The following is a 26094-nucleotide window of genomic DNA, read 5'->3' on the forward strand; positions in this document are numbered from 1 at the left end:
AGTTTTATGACCCGCGGGAAATATCCCAGTGCCGACCCGGAATTTATATATATATATTTTTTTAAATCTTGGTTATCGCCCCTAAATAACTAGGAATTGATCCTTCACTTCTTAATGCTGAATAATGTCTTTAGAAGAACTGGACCAGGTATTTATATGCGTTTAATACTCTATACGTACAAAATGTGCAACAGTTTCCCTTGTTTATTTGTGCATTTGTTGACCTATTGAGCAGCACTCAATCTTCTCTTGAAAGTTCCTGAGTTCGTGCTTCCACTGTCGTCTGTCTGAAGTCGATTCCGAATATTAAGAATTATTATTCTACTAGAATAACCGAAAACCAGATGGGAAAATGAAAACTAAGTGTGTATATCCAAAAACCTCAATAAAAAACCGTTTTTGAGGTATAATTGCTTCCTTACCTTATTTTAATATACATTACAGTTGTGGAAGCGATGTCCGTACAGCCTATGTTTTCACATGTCACACCCACTGTATAATGAGAGTAGAATTATGCTCATTCAAAGAAAATTTGTTAAAATGAAAAAGAAAATCAACTGGTGAAGACGTTTTGGATCATTTGAACTTGGCGACAAGAATACTCGTATACGAGTATTGTGCACAATACTCGTATATAATTAATATACGAGTATTGTTCTGAAAAAATTAAAAGACCACAATACTTGTATACAAGTATTGTAAACAATACTAAGTATTGTTCACAATACTATTGATTGTTAACAATACTAAGGAGGGAACAGTTTATTACTAACTATGATTGGCATTGGCGGTAAGTGGAACTGTAATTGGTCTGGCAAGTTCTGGAATTCCAATTCTAACTTCTCAAGAAATGTGTGTGAATTGTTTCTTGGTATTGTACTGGAGTTTCATTAAAAACATAGCCATTGTAAGATGGGTCAACAAAAACAAGTAATTAAATATATACCTTTGAAATAGTTGTGTTGATGTCTCAGAATAGTTAGATTCACCCTCTCTAGTAGTGGCATCTGCACAGGGAAAGGCTGGAATAGTTTTGCAATACTGGTCATTGTTTCTTTTTTTGATTACTTTGTTTTACTATGCAAGGTCACAAACAGAATGAAGTATCCGATATTTGAGCAATATTTATAGCTAAACATATTTTTGATTATAATTTGATTTAATTATAATCACCTTTTATGTCTTTTAATCACCAATTATCAGTTGACACTTTGAGTAAAGTACTCATGTTAAACAAACAAGTCATTAATTAGTTAATCAGGTTATATATACACAAGACAGTTGTGAATGTAAACACTGCAATAAGCCATTGGTACTACGCAAAAGGCCTACCAAGGATACAACTGATGGATATGGGTGGCAGTGCATCTACGGGCAGTGTCCCAAAACACTGACGACAAGAACAATAAGAGCTGGGTCATTCTCAAAAGGCCATAGTCCAGATGTACCAGTACTTCAGAGATGTAGGCAGTGCCAAACTACTTAATACTCCTGCACAGTTAGGTGGACCCGGCGTCGTACTACAAATAGACGAAAGTCTATTTAATCACAAATCAAAGTACCAGAGAGGTCGCCGTCCGTCAAACGAGATTTGGGTCTTTGGCATTGCAGACACGTCGACCAAACCAGCTATCACCTACATGGAGACTGTTGAGAAAAGAGACAAGGCCACACTACTACCAATCATTGCTAAAGTTGCCAGACCAGGTTCAATCATATACTCAGACCAGTGGAGAGCCTACAACCAAATTCAACAACAACTAGGCCTTGAGCATAAGACTGTCAACCACTCAGTCAACTTTGTTGACCCAGATACAGGAGTCCACACACAAGCGAATGAGTCATACTGGGCAAAGGCTAAATATAAGTTTAAAACTATGAAAGGTGTAAAGGCAGATTCCCTTCCATCCTACCTGGACGAAAGAATGTGGAGAGACTGTTGGGGCACTTCTACCCAAGAAGCATTTGACAACCTGTGTAAATGCATAGCCGAGCAGTATCCAGTTGCTTAAAGATATATTTAAACAAACAGTCCTTTTCAGGACTACCAACAGCCCTTTTAAGGGCTACCAATATTTTTCAAAAAGAATGTAGTTGTTATACAAAGTAATAAAAATGAGTGAATAACAATATGATCGTAAGACAAGATAAAATCTCAGATGGTTATTAAAAGCCAATAATCAACAATACTCGTATACAATACTTAATTACTTGATTACACTTTACAATACTCATAAAACAATACTAAATTGTTTATTAGCAAAAAAAATCAATAATCAACAATACTCATATACAATACTCAGGTAACTTTTTAATAAAATACCCGAGTATTGTGCACAATACTTGTATACAAGTATTCTTGTCGCCAAGTTCAAATGATCCGACATTTTTAAGAAAGATTTATTAATAAAAAGTAATTGTTAAAATACTCAAAATACATTGATCTTTATTTGAAAAAAAATAAATAAACAGGTGAAATAATTAATTCATTCATGCCTACCTACAATTTATAGGGGCATGCAGGGAATCATTGGATATTTCTCAAGTTGACAAAATGAGGTCATGGTTTAATAAACAATAAAAAACAAACTATCATGGCTGTTTCATAGATTTATTGAACTAAGCACATGAAAGTAAATGTAATACATTTCAAATCTGAGTTGGCATTTTAAATATAAAATCTTTTAACTGTTGATAACAAGGTTTTCGGTTATTTAAGCTACCCATCTTAAGTTGTTCCAGTGGTCAATCAAGGATTTTTGTAGTAGTCGGGATTGAAGAATGCTTTTTCATTGTATCTCATGTGGTAATACTTCTTTTTATTTTTGATTGTCTTGTGATTGTTTGTTAATACCGTGACTTTATATTCCCTGGTTAATTAACTCAATAAATTAGGATAAAGCACAGATTGTTTTCAGTAAAATTTCTTATATACATTAATAAATATCTAAGTATCAGAAAAATTTCAACTTCAAGTCAAAATTCAGGACCACGAGGGAGGAGTATAAAATTCAAATTAGCATCGTAGCCTTTACTTACATGACGTCACCATTTTTACAAACTACAATTCATTATTTTTTCTGTACACAAGAAATACAAAGCAAACAAATCAATTTGGACAATTTTTCTTGCATACATGCATCACTTACATTATTAATATCACAGTCAGACCTTACAATGTACATGTAAGTTATACAGGTAAAAATTGATGTTTTATGATCCAAACTGACCACCCCTTCTTCTGTCTAGACATGCCTTATCTAATAGATAGTCTGGTAAAAAACCTCAATAAATGCAGATTAAGTCCATGGTTTTCAATGAAATTCCTTATATACATGGATAAATACCATATTATGGTATTCAAATACAATCAGCTTTAAGTCAATATCCAAGACCATGAGGGAGGAGTTCGAATTTTAAATTAGTTTTTCAGCCTCTCATTTAATGGTTGTAATGGAAAAAGCTGAAACGGAACAAAATTTGTAAATGTGTGTAAAGTTTGATACTCAGTAACTATTGTTTACAGTTTTTACTTCAGAAATCAGTAATTGATTGACATTCAGTTTATACATACTAGGAAAAACAGTTCTAAATAGTATGGGAAATGCAAATGTATGATTATTCAATGTAGTTTTATTTTACGTCATGTAATCTTTTAAATTTTGTTCATGCTACAATTTTCACTAGAATAAAAAAAACCTGAGTGCTAACAGCACTTAATTATGAAATATTATGGGGTTTGTACCTTTCATTACTAGTGAACAATTACAATTGATGAATACAATGAAAATTGACCCATCTCCTTTGTTTACAAAGCAAATGTGTCATGCGATGTTAGAATAATGATTTGATATCAGGTAATATGCTACTCATCTATGAAAAGTTTTCTGAACAATACCCAAGTATAGCAACAGTTTTTGTTGAATATAATGATTTCGTGTGGAATTCCAGACACTGGAAAAAATCTGTTCAGGGAAACGCAAAAATTGATGAAATAAAAAATGATATTGTTGTTAAGAAGTTAAAAAGTGACAAAAAATGATGTAAATATTTTTATTACAAAAATTTCAGAAAATCCCACCTAACTTCAACAAAAATGGGATGTTTTGCTTGGACAGGAGAATTGCAGTAAATTGGAACCATACTCTTTCTTTGAGTTTTTCCATTAAAAAAAAATGCTAGCTTCAAACTTGTAATTCAAATTGGTACACAGGATTTTAGTAACACATTTTTTGTTGTATAAGTGTGGGATTAAAGCTTTGCAATTGTGTATTTTCTGTAATGAAACTAAAGAGAGTATTTTCAACCTTGTAATGTTTGTAAATGCAGACTCATAATAATATCTAGCTGGGGGGGGGGGGAGTCCAACCAAATCACTCGGCCATTCCCAACTTGGGTTTTAAATGTACTATTAACTAATCAATGCATTTCCACCTGCTTCATAGAGTTCATTCTACATCTTTTTGAAATAATAGAATCTTTTTTTATTTATTTCTCCCAAGCTTGCTTAAACTGAAGCCATTAAGCGGCTTGACTTGAGTTCGATCATACATGTACAAAGTGGCACCTGTTCAATATAGTTTTTTCCTATTAAAATTTTTTTTTAAAAAAAACATCTCCAGTGCCAATTATCAAAAAAGGGATTAGGTCTGCGACTCATATTACACGAATTAGAATGAATCATTCAAAGCAGTAGAGGTTGGGTTCTTTTCTTCTATGTACATGTATCTGTTCAAACTGATATGGACAGCATTTTCATGTCAAAAGAAAAAAAAATTGCATTCTTCTTTTGATTTTGTTTGTTTACGGTATTTTATTTTTTTGATTGTTGTGAAATTCTTAATTGGGTGTCCGTAAATCAGGAAAATCAGTTTAGAGCATATGTTGGGCAGCCATTTTTAGTTTTTCTTCTCCTCAGCTTATGAATGTCCCTACCTGTGATTATAATCACATCTGAAATGGTATGATGGCTATTTAAGAATTGCAAAGTATCAAGGGTTCCTTTGTGACTGTCATTTTTCAGCGACTGTATTTACTCAGGTTACTGTGAAAGTACGTTAATTCGTGGATACCAATTTTTGTGACATAGAGTAGAAACACAAGTTGTGGATTCTTGAAGTTGTGGTTTTGAGGTTTTTTGTATACACATCCATGAAAATCTCATTTTCGTTGGGAACTCATTTTAAGTGGTTTTGCCTACCCACGAAAACCACAAAAATTAGTACCCCATGAACATAAGTACTTTCACAGTAGTTAAAATTGCATTTAGGATTATAAATGGTAATGGACTCATTCCACTATTGGTGACATAGAAAGGTATGCATGCCTGATATAAATTTTAATTTGTATAAATTGAGGGTGTGGATTTGGGGCAATTATTTTGTTTTCGAGGAATTTCCAAGGCAATTGATAATGGGTTCAGGTCGTGTATTAAGAATTGTGTGGGTGCACTTTAACCTAATTGCTCACAATTACAACACATTCAGGTGATGGATTTCTAAGGCACTGGCCATTGTTTTAAAGTAAGGGGGTTGGCTGGGATTATTTTGGAAAAAAAAATCCAAATTCGATCAAAAATATTTTTTATTCAGCCATGGACAGAAAAAAAATATTATTCAATTTTTCACCCATTACTTAATGTGAAAAAATTCTTACTCAACGTAAAGCTCCAAACCCCACCTCGCAAAAACAAAATGATCTGTGCCTAACTGGCTTTTTTCTAGTACTTTAAAAGGAAACTCCTCGAATTTTACTAGTTAGTCTTAAAATGCTTCAGTTACATTGAAACATATGTATGCAAAGTTTATTGGTGTGTCTAGTCAATTAAAAACAAATACTTTGATTTTTTGCTAGAAAACTCTCTTTCTGTTTTCTTTCTTTGCAGTATGTCAAATATATTGTGACTTTCAGTAAATATGTGTCTGTACTTCGATGCTTTAAAAATGAACAAATTACTAAAAAAGTTATGAATGTGACCATGCAATGGTCTATTTGGCTAAGTAAAGTAGAAGTGAACAGGCATTCACTTATTTATTAGTGACTATAAGATCAAAGCAGATTCGTCTTTATTCAAGTTTTGCTAAAGAAATAGGGTCCAGAAAAAGTGATCAACATTTTTACTAGTGTACTATGGAGTAGGCATTGCCTATCATGTCTATATAAGCTTCACCATATATTGTACTTGAAATTTCATTCTTCCTTTACAAGCAGCTCCAGCAATATCTTAACATAAGTTCATGACATCACATCAAGAAGGAAACAGCTCTCAGTATAGCCTTTAAATAAAAGTTTCCAGTCAGATGAAACCTTTTTAACTATTTTACTAAAGTTCAGGATATTTTGTACTAATCAAATAGTTATTTGATCAATGTGCCATTAAATTATTAAATGCTGATTTTACATCTCCTATCATATGCCTACATATATTTTTTGATGTAGGAGCCATTTGATGCACATGAGTTTGTAGAGAGATTAGCATGGAGAACTATTGGTATGAGAGGGAGCCAGGCTCAGTTTGACCCAATGGTTTTACATGCAGCATTCGAAAAAATGATCAAAGATTTGGAGGCCAAAAATTCTCAAGTTGAAAAAAAGATTGAAATATTAGAGGAGAATTGTAAAGATGAAGAAAAAAGACATTGGCAAAGAGTAGCTGAACTAAAAAAGAAAAATGAGGTAGAAAAAATATGTGCATTAAAACAACGTCAACAATTCAAAAGCATTTTGTACCATTGGCTTGTTACCAGTGAAAGTGAAAGCCAACTATATAGTTTCAGTCATAATCCATTGATGTCCAAACTTATTTCAGATATCCTTTGAGAAATTTGACTTTGTATTTGGTATGTATCTAGATAAGTAGCAGCTGAGTTAAATTCAAGCTTGTTTTTGGTTTGATAATTTTTATATGACTGCAAAAAAAAAAATTACTTTTTCCCAAACAACTTTTGTTTGCAATGATTGATTTTTATTCAAACGCTCTTTGTAAAGGACACATATTATGTAAGCTTGGAATGAGTACAGTTAAAAAAATCATCAATTTTGAGGTCAGTAGGTCACTATTCAGAAATATGAAGAAAAGTACATCACACTACACATTAAAGGATGCATTGGTAAATACAGTGCCAACATTGATTGGTATGAAATTTTGAGAATAGGCCATTTTCTAATGCAGTCAGAATTTTAATGGGCCTTCCTGTAACATTCTTTATAAAAAAATTTGATTTTCATTGCACATCTACATCTGGAATGTGGTAAATGGTGTATGGCCCTCTTAATCCCAATATGAGTTTCCAAGATATAACTCTTCGATCACCATTGTTCCAATAAATAATTTTTACCATGAAACAGATATAGATATTGATCCTACTTGTAGTCAAAATTCTGGAGAACATGGCACAGGTCTGTTAAATTGAAGTTTTTTGTTGTCAGATTTCTATATGTCTATAAAAGACAGGTCCGACTATGAAATTATTGATGGCAATCAGAAATATTATATAATCGATTATCAGAAATAATCTGAAAAGGTAAAATCATTAATAATCATCTGAATTGTTTGTCAGTTTACTAGTTTATAAGAATAATTATGGTGTTTTATTATAGGCTTTAAGGAAAGAAAACACTAAAGTTTGTCCCATAAGACTATGGAGTATAATGAAATTTACAATTTTTCCATGTTTAAAGATCAAGATAGACTAATTCATTGCCTAGAAGAATAACCTTAGCCAGGTTTCATTGATTTTAAAAGGAAGATTTCCATAAACCTCATTTAGTTTTAGTCTAGATTAAACCAAAAAAAATCCTTTTGAAATCTAATATGACGCCTGACACGTTTTGAAGTTTTTGATGTAGCTATATTTAATTGTTTTGTTTGTTTGTTTGTTGGGGTTTAACGTCCGAGCAGCAATATTTGAGCTATATTCAGAAGATGTAGCTATATTTAATGATTCATAGGAGATGTTATTTGTATTCATAGAGTTATCCATGACACATGCATTTTTTTAAAAAGTATTTTTTTAATGTTATCTAACCATTATTGTATACTTTACCTTTTTCAAATGTTTTTATTTGTCCTATTTTCAGTCCACATACTCTCATTTTCAAGTACTTGATGAGAAAATTAACCTAGTGGCAACTAAAGTTGTTCATCTTGGTGATCAGTTAGAAGGAGTTAACAATCCAAGAGCTAAAGCTGTGGAAGCAAAGAAATTGATGAACTATATGTCTGAATTTCTATCGGAAGGACCTCCAAAGTCAGATCTTTTTACTGATTCTTGTAAGGTAAACTGTTATTCTTATGTCATCATAGTTGAATTATTTGAATAAGAAATTTCAAAAAGGAAATACTTACTCTAAGGTATATACTGCATGTTATACATTTCTTTGAAAATAATGCTTCTATGTTTTATTGCAGTGGTAGAACACAAATTTACCAGTGATAATATTGTATACTTATTTTATCATTGTTCTTTGTATGAAAATGCTTTGTCTTTTAAAACTCATTATGGAAAGAGGATTTAAAAAAAAAACACTTTAAATTGCAGTTAGAGCAAGCTGCAGATATTATTCAAAAGCTGTATCATGTTGCATTGGAATTACCATCAAATGAAAGGTAAGACCAACACATTGTTCAATGAAACAAAGCATCACTGTATTTATTGTCTAAGACCCTGCAGAGCATTCTTATTGGTTTGTGTAATCCAACGAGACCCATGCAAATGACCAAGGCTCACCTTAGCATTTTTGGATTGTCTCCTGTATTGCCTTATAATTTTATTTTATTTTTTGTGGGTGAGAGATTGTTTAAAGCTACAAATGTCAAACTTGTAAAAGGAGATTGTAAAGACTTGGATAACTCAAAATTACTACCTGTAAATGTATCTTTACCTGGTTGAAGAGCTATGGACCAATGAAAAGTATTGAAAAATTATGTACTTGTGCACATCTGAAATCTCTATGAATTAAGGCTTATTACTTATTCATAGAACACCAACTTAATTAATGCAGTGTCCCTTTTTTTTCAGATATGACAATGCAAGGAAGAAAATTTGGGGTATGTTTTTTTTTTCTCAACATCCATAATATGCTCCTTTTGCCTCCTCAGTTTTTGTAGTACTGGTAGTTACTAAGTATATTAAAAGTATTACATTAAAGTTATCTTTGTCATATAAATGATTTTTTTATATCATTTGTTTTAGACCATAAGTTTGTGATTTTATACTTGTTTGAAGTGATTAATCCCTATCCCTGTTTCAGTTGTCCATGGATTGGTCTCATTTGTCATGTCAAGCTGCAATCATTTGATTACACTGTGATTATCTTGTTTATTTTGTTTGTTACAGATAAGTATAACAATGTCGAAAATGAATTAATTAAAGAGTTCAGGAAAGCTCATGAAGAGGGAGATAGAAAGAAAATGAAAAGAGTTGCAATTGTTTTGTCAAATTTTAAGGTAAATCTGTGGTAGGGGTGTATGTATTGTAAATCAATTTCTTGAAAATGCTTAAAGCTGCTTTATAGCTGTCATTTTCGTAAATTTTTGTTTCTGTTGAAACATGCTTTAACTTTTAATTATTTCTACTAAATTGTACTTTTCCTGTACAGTTTCATTTGATATCCACAAATGAAATGCATTAAATACATGAAATAGGTGTCGATACATATATTGTCTTGCAAGACAAAAAGTTGACCTAGATAAAATTTGTATGCATGTAACTTCTGGTGACCTTAATCTGTGCATGTACTGTAAGGGTCGATTCTTTAAAAAAAATCATATAGCAAAGTGAAAGTGGTTCATCAATGGCATGGAAGACCCATTTTTTTACAGAAACAAGCAGTAAAAATCTGAATATAACGTAAGCATCCTTCTGTAATTTACGTACAGTGATATAATATGGCCAGTAATTGTCATTATTTATTTGAAAATTGATCAAGGAATAGATGAAATGAAATGAAAACAAGACATGTGCTTACCTGTGTATCTGTCATAATTACTATTTTTAACCTAGTTGAAGTATTTTTAACCCAGATGAATGTCCTGTTGGCAATCATTGAAAGTAATGGCAAAAAAATTACATCTTCTTTGATTAAAAAAAAAATGTTGTTTCCATTATATTCTGTATACACATTTATCGCTTCAATTGCATTATACAAACTTGTTTCATTTAATCAGCAAAGTTCAAAAACTGATTTCATTTAATCAGCAAAAAAAAAAAACTCTTGACAATGATCAAAACTGAGCTGAAGTTGCTTTAAGAAAACACATTTGTATAGTGAACAGCTATCTCCTGTTCAGTAGTATGCTGCCCTTTTTAACCCTCTTACTTTTAAGCCTCAAACTTACTACTTTAATAAAATATTCAGGGGGAGTAAGAGTGGCAGATCCTAGAGTATGCCTCCCTAAAATTGCAGTTGTATAGCGATATGGTGTTATTCATTTCTTCAGGCATCAGTAAACAATTGGTTTCTGACATAAACTTGAGTAAAAATGTATGGATATCTATGCAATTGTACCACAAAGTGCAATACCACAAAAGAAAAGCTTGCATTTTGCATTGATGTTTGGGTGGAGACTTAAATCAACTTGGAAATTTAAAGGGGACATTTATCTTAATATGAATAATAACTTATCTAACTTGAGTATAAGTGGATGGATTTCTATGAAACTATAGTAAAAGAAAAGACTTTAATGGATTTATATGGTGTATAGAGTAAGAAAAAGGGGCTGAAAAGAGTTCAGAAATGAATATTATTTTCAACTTGAAATCATTTTTAGCTCACCTTGCCAAAGGTCATGTGAGTTATTGCCATCTTTTGGTGTCGTCCGTTAACAATTTTTCCAAAATCTTCTCCTCTGAAACTACTGAGCAGAATTACATGAAACCTTACACGGATGTTCCTTAGGGTATCTTGCACAAAAGTTGTGTTTAGATTTTTTATCTGTCTGTTACTAAAAATAGGACATAACATAAACTGTTTGGTTTAGCCAAATGCTGAAATGATGCGTATTATAAAGCCTACAAAAATCCGCAGAGGTCAAAGTTGTCAGATGACTGCTTGTATAAGTTATTGCCCTTGAAAGATGAAAAAATTACTTTTTTTTTCTTTTTTTTTTTTAGTTTTCAGCCAATATCTTGAAAACTATAATACATGTAGAAAGAAAGAAACTTTCAATTGCTGAATTTATCCTTATGATAATTCCTACTTGATTCAAAATTGTTGTACAACTTCTTGTTCAATTTATTGCCCTTGAAAGACAAAATTTAACCAGATGAGCGATTCAGACTCCTGGGAGCCTCTTGTTTTATTTCTTTTGTCTGATTGCAAATTTAAAGTGTCTGCTTTCATTCTGGTCAGAAACATACTGTGACAAACATTTAGTCACAATCCAAAGTCAGTGCTGTATCAAGTTAAAATGAAGTGTTCATTCTTGTCCCAATTGTTCAACCTCTGCAGTCAAAGCAGACTGCATCCAGCAAAGCATTTTATTTTAAACATTGGATTATTGATGGTTAGTGAATTTTTCTTGTCTTTTGTTAGTGAACTGACATTTACCCATAGTCACACATTTTAACCCACTAAGAACACTTAGATCAATCACTTTAATATAAAATAATTTGTTCCTTTCTGTAAATATTGACTAATTTCACATTTTTTGGCTCACAAATTAAAAAAACAATAACAGGGAGAGACATAATAAAGAAGTGACTTGAGCAGTTATAGGATTACCGTACATTCTTTTAACATGTACCATTATTAAAAAAGCATGACACAAGTAATCATCAGTAATTAATCAAACTTAATTTTGAATTTGAGTTAGTAGAAGTGAAAAATTTTCCACTAGGACTATAACTTTACACAGGTACAATGGAGCTTGCTTAAGAGATACACAGCTTTGTTGCTTTACATGCCTTTATGAACTGTATTTGTTTATTGATTTTTGTAGGGATATGGACAGTGTATTGATGCTTTCATTGAAGAGGCACAAAAGGTAAAGATATTATATGACTAAGAGTTAATTATTTTGGTTGTAAATGCACCGGTTAGAAAAAATATTTTGAAATGGTAATTTTTCTTTCATTAATGGTGAAATTTATATGTGCCGTTTTTATATGACCGAAAAAAAAAATGCTATATTAATTTTGGAGGATAAAATTATTAACTGCTATAAGAAAATGCTTATTGTGGAATAAGGGGTCATTTTGAATCTGATTAAATTCTTTGCCAGTGTCAAATATTTAATTGCAATCAAAATTCACAGCTTGTCCATATATACTTGCCACAACTGTTCAGGGTTTGACTGCTATGGGCATATCAAGCTGCGCCCTGTGAAGCATTTTATTTTAATGGAATGTTAAGGTACTTCCTTCTGTGTATCTAGATTTTCAGTTTAATCAACTATTTTAAAAGTTCTGAGACCACTTTCATTTTGTTTTTCACTGTGTAAAACATTAAATCACTATCTAAATGCAGAGCTGTATCAAGCTTGAAAGTCTAGTACACACTTACCTGAATTGTCAGGAATCTGCCTGTGGTTATCTTATTTACCCTATATCATTTTACTGGAGATATGATGATTTAACTTTGACACACTAGCAGGCATTGGAATTTGGTTATTAATCTAGTTTTCTCTTAATTTCAACAGAACAGTTACTTCAAGACCGACTTGTTTGATGATATTGTACCACTATGTAGTCGGACCAATGAACTGATAACAGAAGTCTTCAGTAATCCTGATGCTGTCATGGGAAAGTTTGTACAGAATATTTACCACAATAAACTAAACGTAAATACTATTCCAAATATTATTGAAGTTCTTTTTCTATTATATCCTATAAATTTATATTTAATTTCACAGTATAGTTTGAGAATTTCTGTATATTAATTATTGCCCCGAAACAAAGTTCGGGAGGGTACGTAGAAATCATCCCATGTGTCTGCCTGAAAGAGGAAGGTTGTGTATCATATGTAGATGTGTATAGGAATAGAATTACTATCATAGGACTCCTAAGGGAGATAATCCTAATTAGGGTTTTACATGTTAAAACATTGTAAGTGCAACTCCTCCTTAAACACCCTAGGGATTTTGATGTAATTTCATAGAAAGGTTGGGTATAATGTGTAGATGTGCATGAAGAAATATAATTACTGTCGTAGGATCCCGAAGGGAGATATTCCAAAGTAAGGGTTTTACATGGTAACTTCTTGTAACCAAAACTCCTGCTAAACCGCTCAAGGGATTTTGAACATTGAAGAAATTTCATAGGAAGGTTGGGTATTATATGTATATGTGCATGAAGGAATATAATTACTGATGGATGACTCCAATAGGAGATATTCCAACGAACTGTTTACATTCAAGTCCACTTGAAGCATGGGTTATTCTCTTAATGAGCTTGCTCACAGTATTTCTAGTTCATACAGTTTTAAGAAAACACTTTTGGCATTCAAGAACGTTATTTTTATAGATAATATTTTTATGGGCTTCGTGAAGTTACTGAGATCAAAGTAGCTGCTACTGTTTTAGTTTGCAGAATTTATTTCCAATAATTGCCTGTAATAAAGGAAGATACTGTTGCAGTTAAATGTGGTGATAATATAGATACTTATTTTTATAAAGAAAATAATGCGTTATCTTAATCTTAAAGATGCTACTGTTATGGTTTTGTTCTTTCAGCAATACATTTCATCAAAACTAGACAATGAAATTGATCCAGAAATATACTTAGATAATTTATATAAACTGTACACTAGGTAAGCCTTTTTATATTTGTGTGTGATTTGTTTTGGTAAACTTTGCTAATGACAATCTTTTGGATAGTATTTAGAGAATTTTCTTATTATAGAAATCACTCTGTCTAGCTGTCCATCTGTCCTTCTCTCCGTCCGTCCTTCTGTCCCTCATCCCGTCTGTCCATCCATCCAAACATACTGCTCACTGTATTTTTATTAAATTTATATAGGAAGGTTTAGGTATCATTGAAGATGTGCAAGAAGGATGGTATTAACTGTCAAATGTTTGCCTAGTGGGTAAATCCAGTTTAAAGGATTTACATGTGAAAATCTTATTAGTGCATTTTGTTCTAAACTGCTCAATATATTATATAGGAATGTATGGCAACATATAGCTATGTATAAAGTAAGATGATAAATGTCACAAAATGGTGATATGATTTAACTTAAGGGTTTAAAATGATTGAATTTCACTTGAGGCATGGGATATTCTCTTCATGAACTTGATCACAGTTTTCTAATTACACTCCATACAAATAAAATAAAAGGGTAAATATCCTTGCCCGTCTGTCTGTCCACTGGTAGTCTGTTCACCTTCATTAGTGCAACTTCTTTTTAACAGCTTCATTGATTTTTTGAAATTTTATTGGAAGGTTAGGCACTATATGAAAATGTGCATGATAGAAGCTAAATATTGGCTGATGCTGGCAAGGGGAGATAATCGAGCTTAACTGCCACTTTTAATGTTTCCAATACTTTGCATGTTAAAAAATCATTTTAAGTTCACTGTGAATTCCAAGTACAGAGGAAGTCTTAAAATTAGGATTTCAAAAATATCTTGAGATAACAGTAATGAAAATGAATTTATGATTTAACATTAAAGAATTAAGAGCCTGATTTCAGTCTGACAGGAAGTTATAACCAGTGGAATTTAGAGTAGGCTAATTTTGTATCTGCACAAATAGACAACTCATCCAAAGTTTACTCAAACTTGGGTTGTCTTTGATAAGGCCAGTCTACTTAAAACTTCGTCAAATAACACATTAAACCTGTTTCATATTATTGATGGTACAATGATTTTAGAACTTTTTTTTTTAGTGAAAATCCACATTTGACCTTATCTGCTAACTGGAGGCAAACTACTCACATATGTATTTATACAGTTTTTTTGTAAATAACAAAAACAATTTTTAATACATACTTAGCTTTATTTTGACTTCTTATCAACATATGCCCATATTATGCCCTTAAAATGCATATATCTAGGTTCAATGTCCCTTGGGTTGTACATATTGGCCATTTTGACATGTTAAATCTTGTTTATATAGAACTTTTTAACCACTCAATGGATTTTTATGAAATTTTATAGATTTAACATTAAATGTAGATGTGCATTTGGGAAGATTATAAATGTCAAGTAAATGCAATGAGAAATCCTTAAACCTCTAAGGATTAAATACTCTAAGCAGGGATAGTGTTTCTTTATGATCACAATATTTCTAGTTATTATTCAAGATTAAACGCAATTGAATCACTTTGTGTCAGTTTTCATTATTCTAAGCTTTGAAACAAAAGGTTTTTTTCTCTATAACCACTGACTAGACTAAATGATCATTAAGGCATCTTCAGAACACAGGTATCAAGTTACTTCAGAACACAGGTATCAAGTTACTTATTTCAGCTTATATCTCCATAACTGTGGAAGATGCAGAAAAATGTGTAAGATGGTCCTTTTTCAGCATTTATGTAAGTCTTTGGTGGCTTTAAGTTGTATGACCGCATCAGTGATTAGTTCATGTACTTGAAAGGCTCAATATGAAGTTATTTGCTATTTTGTCTTCTATCTTGATTATAAATGGAAAGCTACTTTGAATTGCTGACAAAATTCTTTTTTTAGGCCTGAGTTGTACAATGATTCCTTTGTGAAATCATTTCCCTTGAGAGAGCAAGTTCAACATTATTTTTCAGTGTTAGTTTGCTGTCATGAAAACAACTTAATATTGCAAGAAATGTTCATTAATGAAAGTTATCCTTGTGACTATACTCAACGTTGCTATTTAAATATTCTAATTTATGAAATGATTCTAACTTACATGTCTACATTCTTTGTTTGTTTAAAGTTGTTTAAGGACTCTAGTTATGGGTTTATTCCATTGACACACCAAAATTGACTTTGTCTTCTTTTTTTTTCTGTCACAAATATATATTTTTAAGTATTTGAATTTATTTCATATCCCTTGAAAGAGGCAAATATTATAGTAAAATTCTAGGCTTATATATGGTCATGTATTTCTGAAATATTATAGAATACCTGTGTTGTGCCCCTTCATGTCTGTTTATGTTAGAGGAATTGTGATTGAGAATTGGTAATGACATGCTTTGTTGTAATGTCTTAATTAATGGATTGCAATTGTTTTATTTTTTTAGGACAGTAAAATTGTCAGAGGATTTAACAGAATTTAAGATGGGAAATGACAGTCATTTTCTTGCAAAGTTAACTAAGCACATATTTCACAAACATTTGGATGCTTATGTTGGGTAAGGTATATAATATATGTCCATTTTATGTTCATCTATAGAGCTATGATCCTCACTTTCTGTTTACAAGCCACAGAACAGGAATTATCTATCTGTGATCTTCAACCCATATAAACCTGAACCATCAGGCTATCATCCAAAAGAACCCTGATATAGAACTTTGATCAGGAATCAGCAACCAATAGAAACTGATCAATTTCTTGCTCAGGAAACACCAACATAAATAACTTCAGAATCCACCCATCAATAGAATCCTAATTAGAGTACATTATAAAAAAGAACATTTATCAGGGATATTCAACCAAAAGAACCCTGATCATTAAACATCAACCTGTAGAACCTTGATCAAGATACATCAATCAATGGAAAGCAGGAAACATCCTGAAAATCAACAAAGTTATTCCACTAAACAGGAGGTTAATGTTTGATGAAGTGAAAAGCTTCACAACAGTATAAGTCTTCTAGCTTAAGCTGCATACCAAATGTCTGCTTGTTCAAGTGAAAGGTTGCAAACATTTATGTGATGAAAATTTATGAAACTGTAAAGAAAGCATAAAAATGTTATGAAAATAGGAAGTTGATTTATGATTGAGCCAAAATTCTTACATTTAGAGCAAGTCTTTGAGGTGAAGCTCCTTACCAGTTACTCCAAATAATAATTACTGGGTTTTATGTCACAAAAATTTACAAAATTCTAAGCATTAAAACATTATGACAAACAGAAGTTGATTTGCCACCAAACCCAAAAATCTTGCACTGTACCACCCATCTGTCAGAAACTGCATAATAATTTCAAATCCTTCCATTTTTGGTTGCTGATATTAAAGGACTGACCTATACACATATGCATGGACAAAAGTAAAACCTAATGCCTGAAGGCAGGGGCAAAAATATGAATTTAGCTCACAGATTTTTCTTAATGGAAATTGGATGTCTTTGGGTGAATTTTACATTTCAAGTGCTGTAATTAGATTTACTGTGCATAGCATTAAAATACGTTATTTCTCATTTGATAATTTTCTTTACACATGATGTTTCATGAGTTAATGAAACACACCTTCTTGCTATTTATATAGGCTACACCCACAATTAAGTTGACTACTTTCATTGATCACTGCATATTGCCTATTTTCTATCTACATCTAAAATAATATAGAAATAAAGTAAAAGAAACATATGGAATATAATTAATCAAATAATATAAAGAAAACAGGCATTATGTGTAAATGAAGCATAATATTGTCTAATGCAATATAAAGGTATCCTGTGATGTTTTTTTTTATTATTAGTAAATGTATTCAGAATTGTTCTTACTGGTGATTGATTTCATCCTTATGTAATGTAACTGTTTAATATATTATAGCTTTGAGACCAAGTATTTAAAAGAAAGATGTGCTGCTCATTTACAGCGATATTATGAAGTGAAAGGTCATCAGAAGAAACAGATTCAATCTGGCGGGTATGTAACTTATTCATTGGATATTGCAATCTCTGTAACTTTAATTAAAATTGAGTCTTTAAATTTCCATGTGAATTAGTGAGGCCAAGAGGATATTCTCATTATATACTCCAAGCCTTTGATGTGGGGTGGTATATAGTGAGTAATAATGTCTATCTTTCCTTCTGAACACTTTGATGGTGGAAGATGCATTGTCTAGAACATGCTGGACTGCATAGCCATTCTTAACAATGCTTTTGGGTATTATTGATCATTGATCATGTGATATAAGAGATATCAATCTCTTTGCATAGTTACAAAAAATGTTACTATTAACATGGAAATATAAGGTGTTATTTTTTGCTTCATTAGCTGTTAAGAAAAATTCTCAAAAATAACCTTACATCAAAAAATTTTTTGATTATTTTAAGACATTATAACAATTGGTCTGGTTGGGAAATCAAATTTATTTTTAAATGTAAGAAATGGCAAGTAATTAAGGGGTAGAATTCAAGAGAATGTCAGGTGAGAAGTCAACATTATCAAATCTATTGTCTCAGAACGGTAAACGTGATGACATTATGATCAGTAACCTGAGAGTAAGCTTGCAGATGAAAACAATAAAAAAAATACTGTAAAATAATGCACTAAATAAAGATGGATTGCATCTACAGTTAAGTCTGTAAAAAATAAAATTCAACCTAACTTATTTCTACCCAGTGGTCATAGATGTATTTACACTTGTGGACGCCATTGACAAAAATAATATATTTTTCATACTGAATTTTCCTTCAACTTAAAGATTAATGACCTCACTGTTTAAAATTACATTATTTCATTGACATCAAAAGGTTATTTGGAGACAAATCTGGGGTTGTTTGGAGCAAAATGACAACTGTGAATTCATGTATTTTGGTCGAAGACCATATAAGGGCCTGAGAAGGACCTTTTGTAATTTTTTCTGTCCGACCTACAGTACATAATTTAGGAGACTGGCAGTAATTCCAAAATACAAAATGACCTCCATGCAAGTCAAACCGATTTAATTTAGTCCTGTTCTTTAATGTCCTTTCTTGATTGACAAAGTTTAACAGTACCCAGGTGTCACCCTCTAGCTGTATAGGTACTTTGTATTGTCAGATAAAACTGTTTTAGTAGTATTCAAAGCATGGCTTTCTTATAACCTTTGAATCATTATTTTGTTTACAATTAATGTTATAGGGAATGTTGGCAGACTAGATGAAGTTTGAAATTCAATCCATCGAAGACTAGCCAATATTTATGTAATAAATTTTATTGTAAAGTTGAAATACATCTGTTGCAGATTAACAGAGGTTAGAAGAGAACTTCAAGCTAAAATTGGTACAATGACAAAAACTGGGATAAATATTGGTCCTGCAATAGAAAACTATGGCGGGGAAACATTCCTATCTCAAGAAGTTACTATCAGTCTCTTACAGGAATCTAAAAATGCCTTCAAACGATGTCATGTGGTATGTTTTTTAACTTTAGTATGGTAAACTACCACATTAATTTCACTTAGTCTATAATTGTTGTGTCAGTTGGCATAGTAATGTTTTTGCTATACAATGTATTGAATTATCTAATATTCCCTGTGTAATAAGTTTCAATATTTCAAGTTTGAAATTAATTCTGTATTTTCACTTTGGATGTCAAACTTTGCATAATGTTTACAAAAGTATTGACGATATATAGAAAAAGTGAACCAATGCCTGCTTTCTATACCTCTGCCCACATGTCATACTACAACCAAAAAATGCTTTGAAATATATTAATGATTTATCTTCATGAAAAAGAATGCTTTCATAGTTTTTAAAAGTTGTAAAATATTTGTTTACAAAGTTATGGTACTGTTATGTTTCTTGTGCTTAAGTTCAGCTGTATATTCTTAGTCTATATACTTACACAAATATCAATTTTCCTAATTAAACTGTAAAAAAAAATTAAGAAAAAATGAGCTTTGTCAAAAATACAATATTTTTTTTCTAATTGTAACAGCTTTGTTCAAGTTCAGATCTAGCAGGCAATGCTGAGAAGATTTTATACGTGTTAATACAGTATTTAGTGATAGGGCATATAGATTATGCTGTAGAGTTGGGTTTACAAGGTAAAGTTAAAAAATTGTCATTTCTTTTTCAATGTGGTGTGACATATCCCTGGTGACTGATAACAATGGTTAAGCATTCAGAATCAAATATTGATGATCCATCTTGCCAGTCTTATCTTTTGACCTTACTTCTTGTAAATGTCCATACATCTCATCTTATTTGAGTAGAAATAAAGAGACCCCTGTTGGATAGTTTTAATTTATCATTTATCTTATTACCAACAGCTTAGAAACTTCTGGACTTTTAATAGAAATGTAAATTTATTGTGTTGTAAATTCTTGAGATTTTAAATTTTCACATAACATTTTTCTGATTGTAAATTTGTTAAAGCTATTTCCAAGAGTTAAAATACATAACGCAGACTACTCATGACCTATTTTTGTATCAGATAGTTGAGACCGAATCACACATATATATTCAGTTTATCAGATTTTAAAGCTATCTCCGTATTATGCATGGATTCCTGATGTATTTCAACTGGTGTATGTGACAACTTGCCTTTGCTTTTTTGCCCACAGAAGTAATCTTGAGAAAATGTTATTACTTCAGATATTAGGGATAGTAAAATCTGAACTTGATATGTATGATGACTACCATATAATGGGTAATGTTTCCAAGGGACAAATTTAGGTGTATTAAGTAATTGCTGTCATTATTTTTCCCCATCTTCAGATTTAATGGAAAGAAAATTATATGTTAAATATCTAGATTTTAATTTGGCAAGCTTTTATTTTTGTGATTCCCAAAACCTTGCAAATATAGCCAAAATTAGATCCTTGTGAAAATTTCCCGCTATACAATTTTTCAACCAATCACATCTTATTTGTACAGTATGTATATATGAGTATACCAATACCTCATTCATGTTTAATACATATAGTGAACAATAAGATTTCTTTTGTAGCCATACCATTACCTGATCCTAAGAGTCAACCAGAGATTTATTTCTTTGATGTTGTTGGACAAGCCAACACTCTGTTCCATCTGTTTGAAAAACAATTTCAGGATAGTTTGATTCCACTTGTTCTGTAAGTAACTTAGATAAAGGGTTAAATTTTACAAAAAAAAGGAATAGGAGTCGGTTTGCAGTAATAATACTGTTGAGAGTCCTCCCCTACTACATACTTAGTCTTAGTTGGTTCTTCATAAAAAATATAGGCATTATTGGTTCTTTATTTTAAATAAACTGGGTAAACTAATGTTTGTTTATAAAAACTGGTAAACTAATGATTGTTTATAAAAACTGGGTAAACTTATGTTTGTTTATAAAAACTGGGTAAACTTTGATTGATTCCATAGCTGCTTAAAGAATATATTATAAAAATTGATTTCTGTTTCCAATATTTATTTATAAATATGAATAGTAATTATGGGTGTCATCAGTGGCTATTATGATGCTTATGGTGTTCACTTTTATTGTTTCAGGTCATCCCCAAAACATAGTCATTGTTTACAGAAGAGGAGAGAACTAAGAGAACAGTTAGAAAGTAAGATTGATACTGGGTTAGATAGAGCTGTTGCTGCTGTGGCTGGATGGGTTAGAAATATACTGTCTGCAGAACAGAAGAAAACTGACTTCAAACCAGAAGATGATAGTGTCTTGGCACAGATGGTCACTCCTGTAAATATCTTTTCTAGACCATAACACTACATGTATTCATTGTCTCCCACTAATACAACTCACACTAGGAAAGAAACTTATTGTATAGTAAATGTAGTCTTAGATTTTTGTCTCTTCACATAGGCATGAAAGGGCTACATATAGTGACCTTACTGTCCCTCTCTGTTAATCCATCCTTCCTTACATCATGTGTTTATTATCCATACAAGTAAGTTATTTGAGGAATGTTTCTAATCTTTTAAGTTTTTTTTAAACTATTTGGTTTGTGGCAGTTTATATATATATAAAACATGCATTAATCATAAAGGCAGTAAGTAATTTGTCTCAAAAATTAGAAATTTTACCAAAATTCAATTTCTGATGGTTAAAATTGTAATATTAAAAGAATTGATTGTATGGGGGTAAGAAGTTATTTTAACTGGATGAAATAACCTGGTTTACACAAAGAGTAAATAACCAGAAAACTCTTTAATGTCAAATTGAATTTTTAAGAATATGTAGTATCCGTAGAACTTAATTTTCTTGATTCATAGTTCATAAAATATATGAGCTTGTTTTCCATACATGTTGATTCTTAAGTATTCATACTCCATAGAAGCTGTATCCTGAGACTTGACCCATATAGGTAATTCTTCAGGATTTATGCTCTATAGAAGTTGTATCCGGAGACTTGACCTATTTGGATAATTCTTCAGGATTTATGGTCTGAAGTTGTATCCCAAGACTTGACCCATATGGGTAATTCTCCAGTATTTATGCTCTATATAAGTTAATTAATTGAAACTTGATTTTAATTCCATAGAAGTTAATTATTAGGAACTTGATCCATAGAGGTAGTTCTGCAGAATTTATATTCCATAGAATATTAGGTAATATTATTTTGAATCATTATTCATACAGTATAATTCTATATTCTTACAGTATAAAGTGAGTTCCCTTATTAAAGAATGATACTCAATAGTTTACACTATCTATACTGTCTGTATGTTGAAGAGAATTAATCTTCTGTGGTAATTATGGACAAAACCACAATCACAATGTCTGATTAATTATGTTTCAGGCATGTTCAAAAGTAGTGAAGTTTATTTCATACATTGCACAGACCATTCATGGCAGTCTTGATGGCAAAAATGTGGAAGTTGTGTTGACAGAATTGGGGACCAGACTTCAAAGAGTAATTTATGAGCATCTTTTACAATTTCAATATAATTCTCTAGGTAAGTTGTATTGTGAAAATTATCTAGGTTACAAAATGCTTGAATACAACTTTATAATAAAAAATAAATTGCTTAATCCGAAAATCTGGTCAATACACTATCAGAATCAAGATGGTTTTTAAGCTAATGAAGAAATGACAAAAATAAAAATGCCAGTGTAGCCAGTTAAATGAGGGATGAATCACCTTTTCAAAAACTATTGCATGCACTTAAATGAAATTTTGTATAATAATAATAATCCTACTTAAACCACATCAAATTTTCCAAAATGCATTCAATAACATGTCTTAAGTTTTTGCTATTTTTTAAACTTTACTGTAAGCCCAGTAATTATTACATGGGATTGTAGCTTTAGTGCTAAAAAATGTGGAATGACATCTATTTCTGCTGGAAAATTTCGGTAACAATTCAATAAGCACAAAAATCTTAATCATTCTGATTAGATGTTTTAAAAAGTATCACTTACTCTCCAATTAGAAATCTAGTGGATATCATCCACCTACTTTATACTCTCAGTAATTACAAGAATAGGATTTAAAAAAAAAAAAAAAAAAAAGAAAAACAAGCAGATTAAGCACTGTTGCTATTATTTAAAACCAAGCCAGTTTTGAACTAGAAAAACTGTGAGCAATTCTCAATAAATCCATACTACCACTCACCCATTTGGTAACATGCACCTTTTGACCTCCAAATTTATTTGGATCAAAATCTAAAATACGAGGTGGACAATTGGAAGATTCTGTGAAAGATTAATCAAATTCCAGTAGTGTAAGTGAAGTAATGGATAAGAGATGGGTACACCCATTTCAGTGAATGAAAAACTCCATGCTTGCTGATGTGAGACCTCTAAAAAACTTGAGATCAAATTGAATTTGCACATATTCAATACTTAATAAAGATTTTATAAATGTTCCAATTAAATTCCATTTTGCACTGACATGGATACCCACATGTCCCCATATTCATAAATGACTAAGTCCACTTTTTAGCTATGTAAAATCCCCAAATTTGATTTGGATTGAAATCTTAAATAAAAGATGCATAATGGAAACATATGAAAAAAATTTAGTGAAAGTTTCTTTCAATTATATTCAGTGGTGTATAGTAGTAACGAATAAGAAATGGTTAGCCCCATGTACCCTTATTAATTAATAACAAAATCCATGTTTTGCTATGTGAAACACCCATATTGATTTGGATCAAAATCTAAAATTCTCTTCATTGGTGTAGGAGTGATAAGAGATGGGTACCCCTCTGAGTGTGGAAGGAAGTATTTACAACTGAATTAAATTGAATGAGACATTCATAGAATCATTATTACATGTTACCATTGTGCAAGTGGGTATAAATTTAGTAAGTATTGCTAGTTTTTCTACTATGCGATGGTTTATTGATTGATGTGTTCCTATCAGCTAGGTATTATGCTTCTTGTTTTTATTGTTTGACTGTTGACTTATTTAAATATTTTTTTAATAACAACTTTATTGACATTTTTTTTTTCAAATTCACATTTGTCAGGCACATCCAAATTTATATTCTGGTTTGGATGTGTTTTTTTTATAGCCTTTTCTTTGTCATTTTGCAGCCATGGGGGCTGTGTATTGCTTGGTTCAATACTATTATAATCTAGTTTTATATATTTTAGGAGCTATGTTGGTCATTTGTGATGTAAATGAGTACAGAAGAAGTATCAAAGAGTTTAAGATACCACTTGTGTTGGAGTTGTTTGAAAAGTTACATGCTCTGTGTAATCTGCTGGTGGTTGTCCCTGATAATCTTAAACAAGTGTGTAGTGGAGAACAACTGGTATGACTTATTATATCACAACTCCAGAAAAGGATCTTGCTGTCAGAGATAATCCATAATTTATCACAGTTTTGAATTTTAGATCTTAATTGGTTTTTTTTTGGTTTTTTTTATATATTTCCAAACCTATTGAGCTGTTAACATATTTTTTCTTTTGACATATTTTTTTTTTCATAAACAGCCTTTGATCTTGAATTAAAATTAACAGGAAATGCATTTAATAAATACAAGTATTTGATAACACTTGTTTTCAGTGACCATATAAAATAAATCTTGTTACTAATAGCTTCATAGATCACACTTTTCTATTCTCAAATGATATTATGGCTTGAGAAATTTTCACTTTGGTTTTCTGCTCTGTTGATTCTGGTTAATCACATAGTCTAGTTGTCAGAAAAAATATGCAATAATATATAACGGTAATTAACTTTGTAAGGGAAATTACAAACATTTACCATGTTGATTTGATTTTAGTTAGATATATTCCTATGTACTATTTTTGTACTCTGCGACGCGTCGGGAGGGGACGTGGAAATGCTGGGCATCCATCCGTCCGGGTTTTCCGCACATTTTTTTGATAATGCTTCTACCAAATAAGTTTGTTTTTGGTATGTAACTTTATTATGAAGAGTACAGATTAAGTTTGGTTTTGGTTGAATAATTTTTACAAATGTTACAGCCCTTGAACTTAGAAAATTTCAGTGAATTTAAAGTTTTTTCCGCACTTTTTTGTAATGCTTTTACCAGTTTATTTTATCTTTTGTTTGTAGTCTTACAATGAGAAGTTACAGATTAAGTTTGACTTTGGTTGTGGTTGAATGATTTTTACGGAAGCTAGGGCCCTTGGACTTAGAAAATTCAGTGAATTTACAGTTTTCTGCACTTTCTTTTGTAATGCTTTTACCAAAGGATTTTATCTTTTGTATGTGAGAAGTTAAAGATTGTTTGATTATAGTTATGGTTGAATGATTTTTATAGAAGTTACGGTCATTGGACTTAAAAAATTTCAGTGAATTTTAAGTTTTCCACATTTTTTTTTTTTTTTTAACATGGGGGACATTGGAACACTGTTCTTTTATTAATTTTGCTCTGCTTTGTCATTTTAGGTTGGTTTAGATAAGTCTGTCCTGATGAGCTTTATACAGTTAAGGAGTGATTACAAGACTGCAAAACTAGCTTCGGTCTTAAAATAACATTTTGAATTATATACCATTTGGGTACTTATGTACAATGATAAGGTGAGAACATGATTAATGTCACAAAAATGGCAGAATCATAACTTTTATTTACAATGTGAGGAGTAGATTTATGACCAATCATCAGAGTTTGTTACATGGGTATGTGCAATATATTAAACTTCTTATTAAATATATCTCTTTACATTTGTTTGATGGAGCCTTGCCACAAAAAATGATGGACATCCTACAGTGTTAAGTCTGTCCGTCTGTAACAAATCATGTCTTGGCTGCAACATTTTTATACCCTGCCATATGAAGTAGTAAGGTATTATATGATACTAATTGTATGACCACTGATGTCAATCTTTGTAACTTTACAGTTTTTGATAACGTACAATGTAATTCATTGTGGGAAACATGATCCAGTAGAAACTTCTTA

The 26094-nt window shown here is 31.3% G+C and overlaps 1 protein-coding gene across 1 annotated transcript; it reads left to right on the forward strand.

Annotated features, from left to right (window-relative positions):
• LOC148623771 (exocyst complex component 5-like) lies at positions 1–25857 on the forward strand. The gene is made up of 18 exons (XM_088565872.1): positions 1–148; positions 6439–6675; positions 8080–8277; positions 8541–8608; positions 9021–9049; positions 9339–9448; positions 11942–11986; positions 12641–12781; positions 13673–13749; positions 16156–16266; positions 17630–17725; positions 19029–19197; positions 19724–19832; positions 20738–20861; positions 21259–21454; positions 22515–22671; positions 24317–24477; positions 25584–25857. Exons 1-18 carry the CDS (start codon positions 125–127, stop codon positions 25668–25670), a joined length of 2139 nt encoding a protein of 712 aa, XP_088421998.1. The 5' UTR covers positions 1–124; the 3' UTR covers positions 25671–25857.
• Positions 25858–26094: the final 237 nt, after the last annotated feature.

This window comes from Perna viridis, chromosome 2 (genome assembly GCF_037379345.1).
Source record: "Perna viridis isolate PV_CMFRI_1.1 ecotype Kerala chromosome 2, ASM3737934v1, whole genome shotgun sequence".
NCBI classification, from domain to species: Eukaryota; Metazoa; Mollusca; class Bivalvia; order Mytilida; family Mytilidae; genus Perna; species Perna viridis.